Source organism: Vulpes vulpes, chromosome 9 (assembly GCF_048418805.1).
Source record: "Vulpes vulpes isolate BD-2025 chromosome 9, VulVul3, whole genome shotgun sequence".
NCBI lineage: Eukaryota > Metazoa > Chordata > Mammalia > Carnivora > Canidae > Vulpes > Vulpes vulpes.
In genome coordinates this window covers 61,111,207-61,124,764 of record NC_132788.1, presented here as the reverse complement: position 1 = coordinate 61,124,764, position 13,558 = coordinate 61,111,207, and the positions used below count along the sequence as shown (strand labels likewise).

Sequence of the window (13,558 nt, the reverse complement as noted above, 5' to 3'; positions counted from 1 at the left end):
CTACAGCAGAGGCCCGGGTTGCGCCAGGAGGAGTAAGATAATCATTGTGCGGTGAGGGGGGCCTGTATAGATAACTGGGCCTCTCATGTGACAGGCGGGTCTGGAGGGAGAGGCTGCTTCAGCTCTCTCAAGCCTTGTGGGAGCCAGGCTGGGTGGACCGCTGAGGTTGCCCAAACACCCTAGACGGTCCCGCCCACAGTTACTGAGCAGCACCTCTCACCCCTCGGCCCACTTGGCAGATGAGCAGATCAAGACTCAGGGAGGCAACATCATCAGAAACAGGTTTCAAGGCCCTTGGGCTTCTGGGGGCCAGAGAACTTTTGCCAGGGAATGCCCACTGGGAGGCCAGTGTGTAGGACTTGGAAACCATCTGGTAGGGAAGGGCTGGGCTGGGGCTGGGGTGAGGGGGCACAGGCAAGGCTGTGGAAAGGCTGGGGTGGAGCCTCAGCAACACTCCCAGGATTCAAGGCCACTGTCTTCCAAGGAGAAGAGGGAACTGGGGTCTGGCTGTGAGTCAGCCACTCTTTGGCCAGTCTGATGTCTATACTGCTAGGGGCACTGAGGCAGTGCATTTAGAATTCTAGAATGTCTAAGCCTGGAGGAGCCTCAGAGATCACCTGACACATCCATGCTCTTTATTTTCCAGATGGGGAGAATGAGGCCTAGAATTGCGGGGTGGGGTACACAGCCTTTAGAGGGTCTCAGTTAAAAAGGGCCAAAGTTGGGGCGATCTGCAGCTCAGTGTGTATGCCAACCCAGGTCAGTAGGCTGAGTGCCCTTTCCCTGCGCTCCCTGGGGTCCCAACCCGTGAGGCCAGACATTCCTCTCCTGGGGCCCCACTGTGGGCCAGGCACTGTGGGTGTTTTCTCATGGAGTCACCGATTGGTGGGGGCCCTGGAGGCTGGCTGCCACTTGCTCCATTCTTCAGATGTAAAAATGGAGGCCCCAACCCAGGCTTTTAGATACTCTGGTTTACTGCCTTCCTCCAATCTCCTCAAGCGTTTTCAAAATTTTTGCTTTTATTTTTTAAGACTCTTTGTTAAAAAAACATCTTACCAGATGCTTCAGCATGCAAAACAGATAAAAAAAAAAAAAAAAAAAAAAAAAAAAAGGAGCTGCTTTGGTACATGGTGGGGCAGGAAGCCAAGAGCTTTATCTACTTATCTCCTTGTCCCCTGAGGCACCTCTGTGGAACCCCAGAATGAGAACCACCTTTCCAAACCCTCAGTTTCCCTGCACTCAGCAAGTTCTTGGGCCCTTTTGGCCCACGGAGAGGGGCTGTACTCTCCCTCCCTCCACTCCACCCTACCTCATGCCTATTTCACACTCTCAGGGACAGCACAGATAAATATAAATACCTATTACCTAAGCCGAGTCTGCAACACAGCATGAAGAAGCCAACTAAAAGTCACAGTCCACAGAAATCAATCCCTAGTCTGTGGGCTGGAGTTCTCTGCTCTTTGGGATACATCCTAGGCTGCAAGCACAATGAATTCCTCATTTCTTCCCATGGACATCTCAGGTCTTGCCTCAGGGCCTTTGCTCATGCTGTTTCCTTCACTAAGAGTGTGCTTCCCTTCCCATCTCTGCATATTCAGCTCCTCCCTGTCCTTTGAGACCTAGCTCAGAGAAAGCCTGTCCTGTATTTGTCTCCAGTCAGGCATGGATCGGATTGCCTCCTCCTATGACCTTCAGTACACTCCCTCTGGCTGTAGAGTTATTTTTGTCAGCAGGAGGCAGTAGATTAAAGAGATTATGTGTGCATGTTCAGGAGCCAGCCTGCCTGGGGACCAATCCTGGCTGGACTTCCTATTACTAGTGCTGCTCTGAGCCTCAATTTCCTCATCTGGAAGCTGCGGATATGAACAATTCCTGTTTGAGAAGATGAAATAAGGTAGTGCCATGGATCCTCAGCAAGAGCCTGGTCTGCAAGCATTCAATATGAGTTAACGAATCTCTAGGATCACAGCTGTAACTGGCAACATAGCTAGACTGGGAGAGTCTTCAGGGCAGGGGACTTTACAACCCAGCTCTGCACTCCCCCTTTCCTGGAAATCTTTAGGGCGCTCTGGATGGGGAGGGGTTCAGGAGGGGCTCCTCCCTCCTCCCCCCTGGCAGGACTGAGGCCCTGGCCCTGCCCCTGGCTGCCCTTTCCTACTGGCTCTTGCCTGCTTCTGTGACTTTGGAGTTGCCTCCTGTATGACATTCCCCCTCTCCTTGCTGCTGGTCCTTGGATGGAGAGGGAATGTTCTGGAAGGCCTATCCCTGTGTTGGCTTTCCCACCGGTCCTGCATACAGCCACATCACATAAACACTGTTCCTGAGCAGCATGCAGGACATCTCTTCCCAGAAGAGCAATGTGGCTGAAGCCATTGTAAGTGTGCAATACATAAGTGTTCAACAAGTGAATATGTGTCAGCCTTGTCAGCCTACATCTCCGTCTGGCATGACCAAAGCAGGGGAAGCAATGGGACACTCACTGAACACCTGTATCCACGGGTTCTGGGAGGTGGGCATTATGATCATGCCCTTTATAAATGGGGACACTGAGGCTCAGGGGGATGCAATGACTTGTTCAAAGCCCTCCATGGTGGCGTTGGGACTCAAAGTCAATGCTCTTTGCATTCTTGAGCAAATTTAGGCACTTAGTGTTTAGTGCATATTTATTCTGCAGCACATAGATGAATTAGGGCCTCCTTTCTCTGCAAAGCCTTTGTGTTCTATTCAAGGGGCTGCTGTCAGGACCACATGAGGCCGGGCCCTGATGAGTTGGCATACAGTAAATTATAGCCACTGGGTAGTTCTGGGATGTGGGCTTTCTGCAGTGGGTCTGCATAGTGTGAAGCCCACCTGTAAATGCTCTTCATGACTACTTAGAGCCTCCACTCCCTCTCTGGGGGCCTGACTGCACAAAATACCCATGAGGCCGAACAGCACTGTTCACAGAACAAGAAGTCCGTGTAGTCTTGCTGGAATCTACCCAGAAGCCCTTTGGTCAGCGTTGGGTCAGGTCATTTTGCTAACTGTTCTTTATTCTTCTGGCCACCCCCAGGCTTGCAGAACTGTGCCTAGCACACATTCTGCTGCCCCAGCCTGGGAAAATGGACAGCATGTATCAATCAACATGTGGGTTTATTTTATTGATGATTCAGAAAGATGTGATGGCATTCTGGAAAACATCCACACGTGATTCATCAGACTTTCACAGAAAGCTACTGCTTTTAAGGGATTTGTTTTTCCTGGTGATGGCAGTGGGGGGTGTATAAGCATTGCAAATCAGATTTTCTTTTAACCCACAGACTCATGTGTGTTGCTTGAGCCCACTGATCTGCTCAGATAAGCTGCGTTTCTCTTCTCTGGTAATTTAAACCCAGCTTGTCCCTAAAGTCACACAGAGAATCCTCAGCATAGAATAATAACAGCTCACAGCAAAATAGCACCTGCCACATGCCAGGTACCAAGTGCTTTATGCATACAACTTGGATCCTCACAGGAACCCTAAGAAAGAGGCACCGTTGTTGACCCACGTTGCACATGAGGAAACCGAGGCACAGAGGGGTCCAGTGTTCTACAGCAGGATAAGCAGTGCAGCCAGGACTTGACCGTGATGCTGAGGTGGCCATGTCCCTGCAGGGACACTCATCATGTACCTACTTCCTGTGGATGGTCCCAGCTACGCCTGCTGCACCGGCGTAAATGTTAACAGTGCTGTGGTTTGGCTATGAGCACTGCATATTTGGTGCTCCTGAACCTGCCTTCACTTCTCAGCTACCCTTTCTCCCTACCCAGGCCAAACTCTCCCCAAGGGCAAGAGCACCCCTGCTCTTTGCCCACGCCCTCCCCAGCACACAGAGGGGCGTTCCACATAGGAGGCCCACAAGCATGTGTGGCTTGTGTTTCCATCTTCCTCTCCCTCCCACAGCCTCCGTGTAGCCTAGGCAGACTGATCTGCACCCCTCTGGGATGGGCCTGGGGACCCCCCCCCCGTCTGACCTAACAGCCCATCCCATCCCCTGGTCACAGGAATTGGGTCAGGAATGCCCACGTGATTCCAGGTGGCCCAATGAGAGTTTGCTCTGGGATTTAGGGGAGGGGACAATGAGGAAAGAGGTGCCTTAGGTTGCTGTGGGGGGAGAGACTGGGTGGGGCAGGAGGGGAGGGTATTAGCCTGAAGCTAACAGGGGGAGGGCCTGCCTGAGAATGAGGCTGGCAGGGAAGACAGCAGGTGACAGGTAGCAAGACAGGGATGGACAAAGCCCTCCTACAGCGCTGGAGGCCCCATATCCAGCCTTGCCTGAGGCCAGGACTGTCCTGGCACCTTTCAGTTGCACAAGCCAGAGAATCCCTTTTTTGCATAAGCCAGTCTGAGATGAGTTTCTATCAAATAGAAAATGGATAGAAAATACTCAGTGAATACTGGAAGATGATTCTTTTGTAGAAAACTTTCAAAGGGTTTTTCAACTCACTGTCTCCAAATGGCAGAGGTTGAAGTAGACGAGTCCCATTTCACAGATAAGAATATAGGTCCTGTGAGTCTAAGTATCTTGTCCACGGTCATGAGCCTGCTTGGTGACAGAGGCGAGGCCAGAACACCCCTCTAGCGTATATGCCTTTCCCTTCTCCACCCCTGCATGTGTCTGAGAAGGCAGCTACATTTCCTCAGCCTCATATATTTTGATGAACTTTTCTCTTCCAGACTTCACATCTGAAAAGTCCTGGCTTCTAAGATGGAGCATGGGCCACTTTACCCGAAGACCCCAGTGAGAGGCGTTCTTGTGCATCTCAGGCCATTAATTCCCCATGTGGACGCTGTATCTTAGCGGTTCCCAACCTTCCCCTGCCTACGACATTGCTGAATCTGTGGCTGCCTTGGCTTCCCCATCAACCTCTCCTGGCCCCAGCGATGCTTGGGGAGATAGAGCACATGGAGAAATAGAGCATCATGACAGACAGAGGACCCCCTCCACCCACCCACCCATAGCCTGGGCCTGGGGCCCAGAGACACTTAAAACACATGCTGCCTTCACACCCTCCCCTGTACCCAGCTGGTGGAGGCTCTATGGATGATGACACAGGCCCTGCTGGGTTCCAAGAGGCCTTCTGGTTTAACATCATGTTTATGCAAGATGAGGCACCTTCGTCCCCAGGATCCACTCTCCTCTCCTTCCTCAGCCCCACTCTCGCCTCCACCTGGGCAGGCTGCAGGATTCATACAAAATTAACCGGAGGTTCCGTTTCACAACATGCCAGTATCCAGTTCCCACCCCCCTGCTGCTGCTCCACCTCCTTTGTTCCCCTCTGTCCCCCACCAGGAGACACACAATGCAGGGAGCACCCAGCAGGACCTGTATGAGTGGCCCCTTCTGACAGCCCGAGGTGCAGTTGTCAGGAGGTGGAGGACTGGGGGCGTGTGTGCCAAGTGGCTCAGGGCGGTGCCTCTCTTGAGCATTGGGAATTGAAGCCAATTGTTCCATGGGTGACACAGTGTCCTGTGTCTGGTCCCTTGGCTGCAGCCTTCCATACATACAAGGGAGAGGCACCAGGGGCATCCCCTACCTCTTCTGTCTCCCTCGCCTCTTTCTGTGAATATTTGTTTGAGCCCTCAGGCATTGTACCAGGTGCTGAGGACACAGCAGAGAATGACAAACAGCTCCTGCCTCTGGGGCCTCATGGGCCACCCCAATACCTATCACCCATCTTTCCAAACTCATCGCAAAGCAGCCTGCTCTGGGAAGCCTTCTCTGGTAGCATATTGACCTTTTGTTTGGTACCATCTTATTTATTTATTTAAGTTATTTATTCATTCTGGAGAATGAGAGAGGGAAGGAGGAGGAGAGAAAAGGTGGGGGGGGGGACTTAAGCAGCCTCCCACCAAGCACAGAGCCCAGCCCAGGCCTCCATCTCAGGGCTCCAAGATCAGACCTGGGTTGAAACTAAGAGTCAGATGCCCAACCAACCACCCAGGTGCCCAGGTACCATCTTATTTAATTGCCTATTTCTTTCATGGGGACAGAGCCCATGCATGTTATTTTTTGATATGAAAAAATTGGCTAGGGATGCCTGGGTGGCTCAGTAGTTGAGCGTCTGCCTTCAGCCCAGGGTGTGATCCCAGGGTCCTGGGATCGAGTGCCACATCAGGCTCCCCACAGGTAGCCTGCTTCTCTCTCTGCTTGTGTCTCTGCCTCTACCTGTGTCTCTCATGAATAAATAAATAAAATCTTTAAACAAAAGAGAACTATTTGGCTCTAATAATTACAATGATAATGAGCATCATTTCAGAAGTGTCTAGGGTACGCCATACACCACACGAAGCCCTTCATGTGGATTATCTAATTTCATATTCATAACATCCCCATGAGGTAGATAGCATTGTCACTCCCATTTCACAAACAAGGCAACTGAGGCTCAGAGAAGTTAATTGAATTCTTTGTGTGTCCCTTGAAGAGTAAGCATATCAGGATTTAAACCTGGGTCTTGGGCTCTACAGTCCTATGCTGGAAGGGTGTGGAAGGAAAGGAAGCAGTGGAGGGCATGGAGAGCAGGACGTTGCCAGAGTGGAATGGAACCAACAGGAGAAGAGGGAAGTAATGATGCCGAGATTGGAGACGTGGGCCACCCCTGGCCTACAGGGAGCCAGGTCTACCCCCTGGTCATCAGCAGAGTCAGGCCTTTGGGGAAAAGGTGGTAGCTGAGCTCCTGGCCTGTGGTGGCAGGAGGTGGTACCCCAGGTAGGAGTTGGTTTCTCATGGTGTCAACCCTCCTCTATCACTTGCAGAGATCTTTTTGCCTAAAATTAGCTGCATGTGAAGAGGAAGGCTAATTTATGCGTGGCCTGGAGCAGTTTCCTGTAGTGTGACTCAGAGGCCGGCTCCTTGCTCACGTCAGCAGACCAGGGGCACAGGGTGTTGGGAATAGCCAACCTGAGGCCCTGCCTGGAGCCGGCCCAGCCCTAGACCATGTGGCTTTTAAGCTGGGGGCCAGGGCTGGAGGACCAAGCATTTCTTGAAGCCAGAAGAGGGCCAAATAGGGCATGAGGGCTGAACACGAGTGAGGATAAAGAAAAGTTCCCTGGTGGCCCCAAACTACTCAGGCCCTTGCCAGACAGAAGGCACCTTTAGAGGACTGTTCCCAGGTGTACATGCTTGGCTCAGGCATGAAGACACATCTGAGGATGGTGTCCAAGGCAGCTGTGTTCAAAGCCTGCTCTGATGTGGAAGTGTGGTGACCTTGAGCCCTCATGCTTCTCATCTGTGCAATGGGGGTAGCAACACCTGCTTCTAGGAACACGTGTAATAAGAATACAAAACAGCCCAGTAAAAAGCATCACACCATTCATGGACATTGGCTAGCATTCCAGAAAGGTCAGATTCCACCCTTTCCAGAGAACATGACTGCTACTTCCAGAGTTATGATAACCATAATGAAAACAACAGCAACAAGACTTGAGATTTATTGAGACCTAGACACTGGGCACTTGGCCTAATCTCATTCAATGTTCACAACCTATTTTACTGATGGGGAAATGGAGGTGTTTAGTCTGTGGGCCTGAGTCCTAACACATAGCTCTATTTATGGGCCAGGCATTGTTCTAAACTACTTCACTTTGTCCTCACCACCCTATGAGACAGTCACTATTTTTATCCCATTTTACATATGAGGAGACTGAGGCATGGAGAGGTTGATACCTTGCCCAGAATTCCACAGTGGGTAAATGGCAGGGCTAGGATTGTAGCATTATGTTCCTCTGCCTCTCCCCAAACCTCTTCCAGCTCTAACCTGCACCCCAGGAGATCCTTCTAGGGACCAATGCAGCAGGGGCTCTGGTTAATCCTGCTACCGGCTTTCCTCCTTCTCAGAGATCTTTCCCATCAGAACTCTCATTTGGTCCTCAGGAAAAATTAGGAAACCAAGGCCCAGTGAGGTCAAACAAAAGGTCCCAAAGCAACATGGCTGCCAGGCAGCAGAGCAATTTTTAGAGCTCTTATTATTCCTTCCACCACAAAGATGAGAAAACCAAGTCTCCTTGACTTTCTGCATAATACCTACCTTTTTGCAGGTCCTGGCATCCTGTGGGATTCCATCAAAGAAATGCTGCCATGCTACATGCTTTTCCTTCTCTTTCCTCCATAGCCAAGTTCAAGTGCCTCCTTCTCCCGGAAGCCTTCCCTGACCTTGTCTGCCTGCCTACCTCACCCCTCCTCTGAGCTGTGGGATCCCTGCTACACTTGGGCTGGATTATGTGCTGTATTTGGCTGCTCAGCAGTCTGAGCTGCTCCACCCTCTTCCATTCCAGGTACCAGACTGGGCACTAGATGTATATAGAGGAGCAGGACAGGATTCCTCTTCCTCTTCCTTCTGCCCAATAGCAGATGACCTGGCTTTGGTCCCCTTCAGCAGAGCTCCCTGAAGGTGAAACCGTCTCTCTCCTGAGATGCTAGGTCTGCTCATTTTGGCAGTTACAAAAAACCCCCACACCCATCTCCAAAGCAAGACACAATCAGGCATCTGTCCCCTCTCCCCTAACGGCCCAGCTTCCTGCTTGCCCATCCTCTAGCAGCTCCACAGCCTGTGGCTGCCCCAGAGATCTAGGGAGCCAGCATCAGAGCTTGGATTTGGGACAGCTGGACACAACCCAGGCTGGTGACATGGGTTGTGGAGCTGGATTTGAACACACGGTGGCAATGTTGTGGTCTCATGCTTATACCCAGATGAGGGGGCTCTCTGGGCCTGGGGAAGGGAAGCCAGGGGCTGGGTGGCTGGATCCTAAATCCAAGCACTGTGTTCAAGTCTCCCACGCCTACCTTCCACAGGTGAGGTTTTGAGGCGCCGGCAGATGGCTTCAGTGTCACCATAAGTCTCTTTGATCTTGACCACAGCCTCGGTGCCCCGTAGCTCCATGAGAGAGCGGAGCTCTTCCATTGTGCACCCAAACTCACCCCCATGGCTCGACTCATTTCTTTGGTTTTTGGAGTAAAAATCGCTGTTGGTCATGTCACCCATGTTTGCTCCAGTCCCTGTTCGGGGTGGGCCCGAGAGTCAGCGCTGGACAAGAGACTGCTGGGCGATGGCTCCGTGTGACTGTCCTTAGCACAACCTCACTGGATGACTGTGGCTCCTGGTGGCCGACTTTGGGTTCCAGGAGGGGGGGGTGGTTGAGGTGGGCTGGCGACAGCGGTGGTGAGCTTCAAGGTGTATCCCTGGGCACGGGGCAACGTCCAGGGGCCAGAGGGGCTCAGGGCTGCAGACCCAGGAGTCTCCATTCAGTGGGGCCCATGCTGCTCCCTGGAGCTGGCATCTACATGGTCAGGGGTGGTGGCTCCTGTGGAGGCAAGCACAGAGTGGTGACAAGGGTCAGGCACTGGAGACTTCATGGGACAGGTGCTCAGGAAGGCCCAGGCTCCGTATGTTTGTACACACACAAACCATCCCAAATAATACCCACTACATACACACACACCCCATAACACACCAGCACTCACTGTAAATCCAAATATACTAGAGCCCACCTGGGCACTCTACAATATACCACTCCCGGGACATAGCCGGATGGACCCCCATAATACACCATAACTCGCTAAATATTTAACACACTGACTTCATGACATGCGCCCTGGTGCACACACACCCGCTGACATACACAGCTCAGGGTGCTCTGCAACACACAACCTTCCTACTTTTAGGGCCTACCCCACCACCATACACACAAGCCAATACATGAGTCCCACTTCCCACACATCCTGGTGGACACCCCTCTTTCCTCCATAAACACTATCACACACAGTCAGACTTCTAGGAATACATCTTAACATTCCCACCCCCTCTCCTCAAAAATACCTGTGCTCTGCGTCTTGTTTACACACACACCATGCTCTCACAATCTGGAGCATAACACTACCCCCAGTGCAGTAAGTAATACCCCCTAAGTAATACCCCCCAGGCTCCCCAGCATTTATGCTTTTTCCATCTGTGCCACCTACATCTGCTTACATGTTGTTGTCCTCACTTTAGTTTCACACGCATGGGAATGGGAGAAAGCTGCCCACCTTTACCTGCTGTACCCAACCACATTAATCAAGGCCCTTGGCCTGGCCAGAGGAATCAGCTCATGCATATTCACCAGGACATCACTGAGCCCCAGCGTCCAGCCCATTGCCGCTCCCGCCCCACCCCCCCGGCCCCCAGCATGACCTGGGGTCCATGGAGCCCTCACCTGGGGGCCCCCACAGTTCAGCACCACAGATAGCAGCCAGGATGTCCCTTGGGGAGTCCTGGAGGAGGAGGAGAAGGAGGAGGAGGAGGAGAAGGAGGAGGGAGCTCCGGCTTCTCCCTGCCGGCCCGCCTGGCCACCCTTGCAGAAGTGTGGCATCTGCGGGGCTGCCAGGAGAGAATCCAATCCACCCGACACCCAACACCGGTGGCCAAGGTCCCCGGCAAGCGTTGGGTGACAAAAGGCCTCTGCTGAGCTTGGCTGGGCCTAGCATGGGGACTGGCCCCACCCAGTAGGCACAGACAGCTGGCTATCCTAGGTCTGGGACAGTAAATTCGGGGGAGGGGAGGAAGATGGGATTGAGTCCCACCCGTCCAGCTCCAGCTCCAACTCCTTCCCCTTGTCCCCTCCCCATCTCTTTGCTTCATTGTCCTTTCCTTCTTGCAAAAAAAGTGCTGGAGGCATTTTAGAGTCCATTTCATTTTCCCAGTAAGGAACTGGAAGTTCAGAGATGGAAAGGAACTTGTCCAGAGCCACACTGAGCAAGAGGGGAGAGAGTCCGGAGGTGGGCTGGTCTCTGGATTCCCAGCCTGGTGCCTTTTCCCCTTCCCCTAGGGGGCGCTCCCTCCTTACTCTCTGGAGAGCAGGGTCTCATGGGTGAAAGGTGCTTGATGGCAGTGAACAAGATAGGCTCTTGAGTCAGAGCAACCTGGGTTCAGACCCAAGTCCTCCCAAATCCCTGGGCAAGTCCCTACCTTCATTTTTCCAAGGCTTTGTTTCCTCATCTGTAAAATAATAATCATTGTCCCCTGTCCTTTTGCTACCTCCCAAATGATTGGGAAATAATTATAAATCATGTTCAAATTCACTGTGTTTCTACCTGGGTTATGGGGCTTCCCAGCCATGGGTCAGGGGGTGCTGGAGCCACAGGAGAAAGCTGTTGTGCCTTACAGGAGAGCACCTTCACTCAAGGATGCAGTAGGAAGCCCAATTCTTACCCCGAGAGCAATAAGCATCTTATAGAGTGGAATATAATGGTATTGATGCTGCAAGCAGAGACCCAGATGAGACCCAGAGAAAGAGTGTGCTTGGGGGGGGGTCCCACCCCTAGTCCTATAGGAGCACTCATGGTCCTTGGCCATCTGAGCATACACCACCCCAAAACCCATTAGTTTTGACCCCAACAGTGCATCCCTATGAGGAGCAGGTAAGGAAGGGACCAAGGATGCCTTGGTAGAGATGCCATAGAGGTTAACTACAGGGGATCTAGAAACTATATCTCTGGGTTCAAATTCTAGCCCCTCCACCTCCCAGTAGAATGTAAAGTGAACAAATTTTAGTTTCATTTCATAAAAAAGGGAGGGGGAATAATAGTATTTACCTCATAGGTATTATGAGGCTTAAATGAGTTGTTTCATGCAAAATATTTAGAACTGAACCAAGCACATGGGAAACATTCAGTAATTATTGTGATTATTATCAATCCATACAGGCACTTTGTGGGATAGGTAGTCTTGTTATTCCCATATAACACATGAGAAAGCTGAGGCCAAGAGAGGTGAAGCGACTTGCCCAAGGTCACGTAGCTAGTGAGTGCCAGAGCTGGGATTTGAACTCAGGCAATCTGGATCCAGAGCCACACCCTTAATTAGGACACCGCTGCCTCCCCTTGTGAATCTCTCTCATGGGGTTCTTAGGATGCATAAATGAAGTGCTGTCTGTGAATGCAAGTGCTTTGCAAACCACAAGCAATTTTCTAGACCCGAGGTGCTGTTTTTTGTGTGTCTCCCTGCTACCTGTGCCATGGTTTACAGGCACTGATAATTACATCTTGGGCAGCACAGGCTACGAGAATTGTTAGCAGTAATTATATTTACAATCAAAGTAGTAGGCATGAGTTAATGGACTACTGGAGATCTTAACTATTATATTAAGATGAACAATGATCTTCAACCATCTATCTACCCATCTACCTATCTGTCCATCCATCCATCCATCCATCCATCCATCCATCCAATCATCCATTCAATAATTGTGTTTTGGAGCACCTACTCTGTGCCAGGCACTAGATGATCCAGACATAGTTCCTGCCCTCCAGAAGCTGACAGTGGGGAGGAGGGGTAATTTAATGAGTGACTTCTACAATATGATGGGTTTGCCATGATGAGGAGTGACAGTTGCTATAGATATCCAGAGAAGGAATATCTTATCTGGGCCAGGGTATCAGGAAAGATTTTTCATCTCAGTATGAGTAGGGAGTATTTCTTTCCCATGTAAGTTAAGCAGGATTTAAGCTAAAAGATGAACAGAAAAGAAACTCAAATATACAATTCTCTGCTACTAAAGGGTTGGGAGAGACACAGTCAAAGGTGCAGGAAGGGATCTGATGTTTGGAGGGATGCAATTCTGGGATAACAAAATTAGTTAAAAATCAGAAGTCTGCTTCTGTAGGTGATTGATCTTTAACTCCCTTCTTTGAAAACAAAACAAAACAAAATGCTCTTCTTTGGGATTTCTCATCACGGCTACCTCTTGTGATGCAGCTCTTCCCCCCACCCCCCCGTCCCCTGCTCCTGCGTCTCATGGGTGCATGCATGTTCTGGGCATGCACCCATGTTCTGGGCACCTTGGTTTGAGCACCTTGGTTTGTCCTAACTTGCAGAGCTCACTTTGGTACTTGAACTGACTGTGGGATTTGCTTGATCCGAGAGTGTGAATCCACTGGCACAGAAGCACCTGTATGATGCCACACAAATGATTTTCTGGCAGACAGAACTGAAGACCTGCTAGCTTGTGTAGAATCGTATCTGTCATAGGGCACTCTCCACTATCTGGGCCTTCCCCACCTTGACAATGGCCTGTCCTATTCAGCACGTTGTGCTTTTCTTGGGGGGCCTTCCCTGACCAACCAAGACCGTGTAAATGCTCCCAACTCCAGATGTCTTTGGTATCATACTGCACATCACACTTTATTGATTGGACCCACTTAGTGGTCTCCCTTCCTCTGGAGCCTAAGAGCTCTGTGTGGGTGGTAGCCATGTTCTATTTTGTATCTAGTATGGTGCCTGGCATTCAGAGAGCACTCACTCTGAGTGCTTGGTGAATGAATGGATCAGTCTTTGGGTCATCTGTCCCTGGAGGTATGACTTTAGACAGGTCCTGAAACCTTATTTTCCCATCTAAAAAATGGAGTAGTGGTTCCTATTCCATCTATGTTACAGGTTTGCTGGGGTCTGAAAAGATATTAGAATCAGTTTGAGATACATCCCCCACCCTCCACTTCCCAGTTTCTCTTTGTTGTAATGACACACGGGTGGGAGGCTAATGTTGTAGCAGGCAGCCATCTTCTTA

General features: G+C 50.9%; 1 protein-coding gene across 46 annotated transcripts in view; it reads right to left on the bottom strand.

Annotated features, from left to right (window-relative positions):
- ATP2B2 (ATPase plasma membrane Ca2+ transporting 2) overlaps positions 1 to 13,558 on the bottom strand; it is a 458,951-nt gene that overhangs the window by 113,177 nt on the left and 332,216 nt on the right. For all 46 annotated transcript variants that reach the window (XM_072720298.1, XM_072720317.1, XM_072720309.1 and 43 more), the window contains one exon: positions 8,802 to 9,319. In XM_072720298.1, the coding sequence (XP_072576399.1) occupies positions 8,802 to 9,000 (199 nt within the window). In that variant the 5' untranslated portion in view covers positions 9,001 to 9,319. The remainder of the gene's footprint in view (positions 1 to 8,801; positions 9,320 to 13,558) is intronic.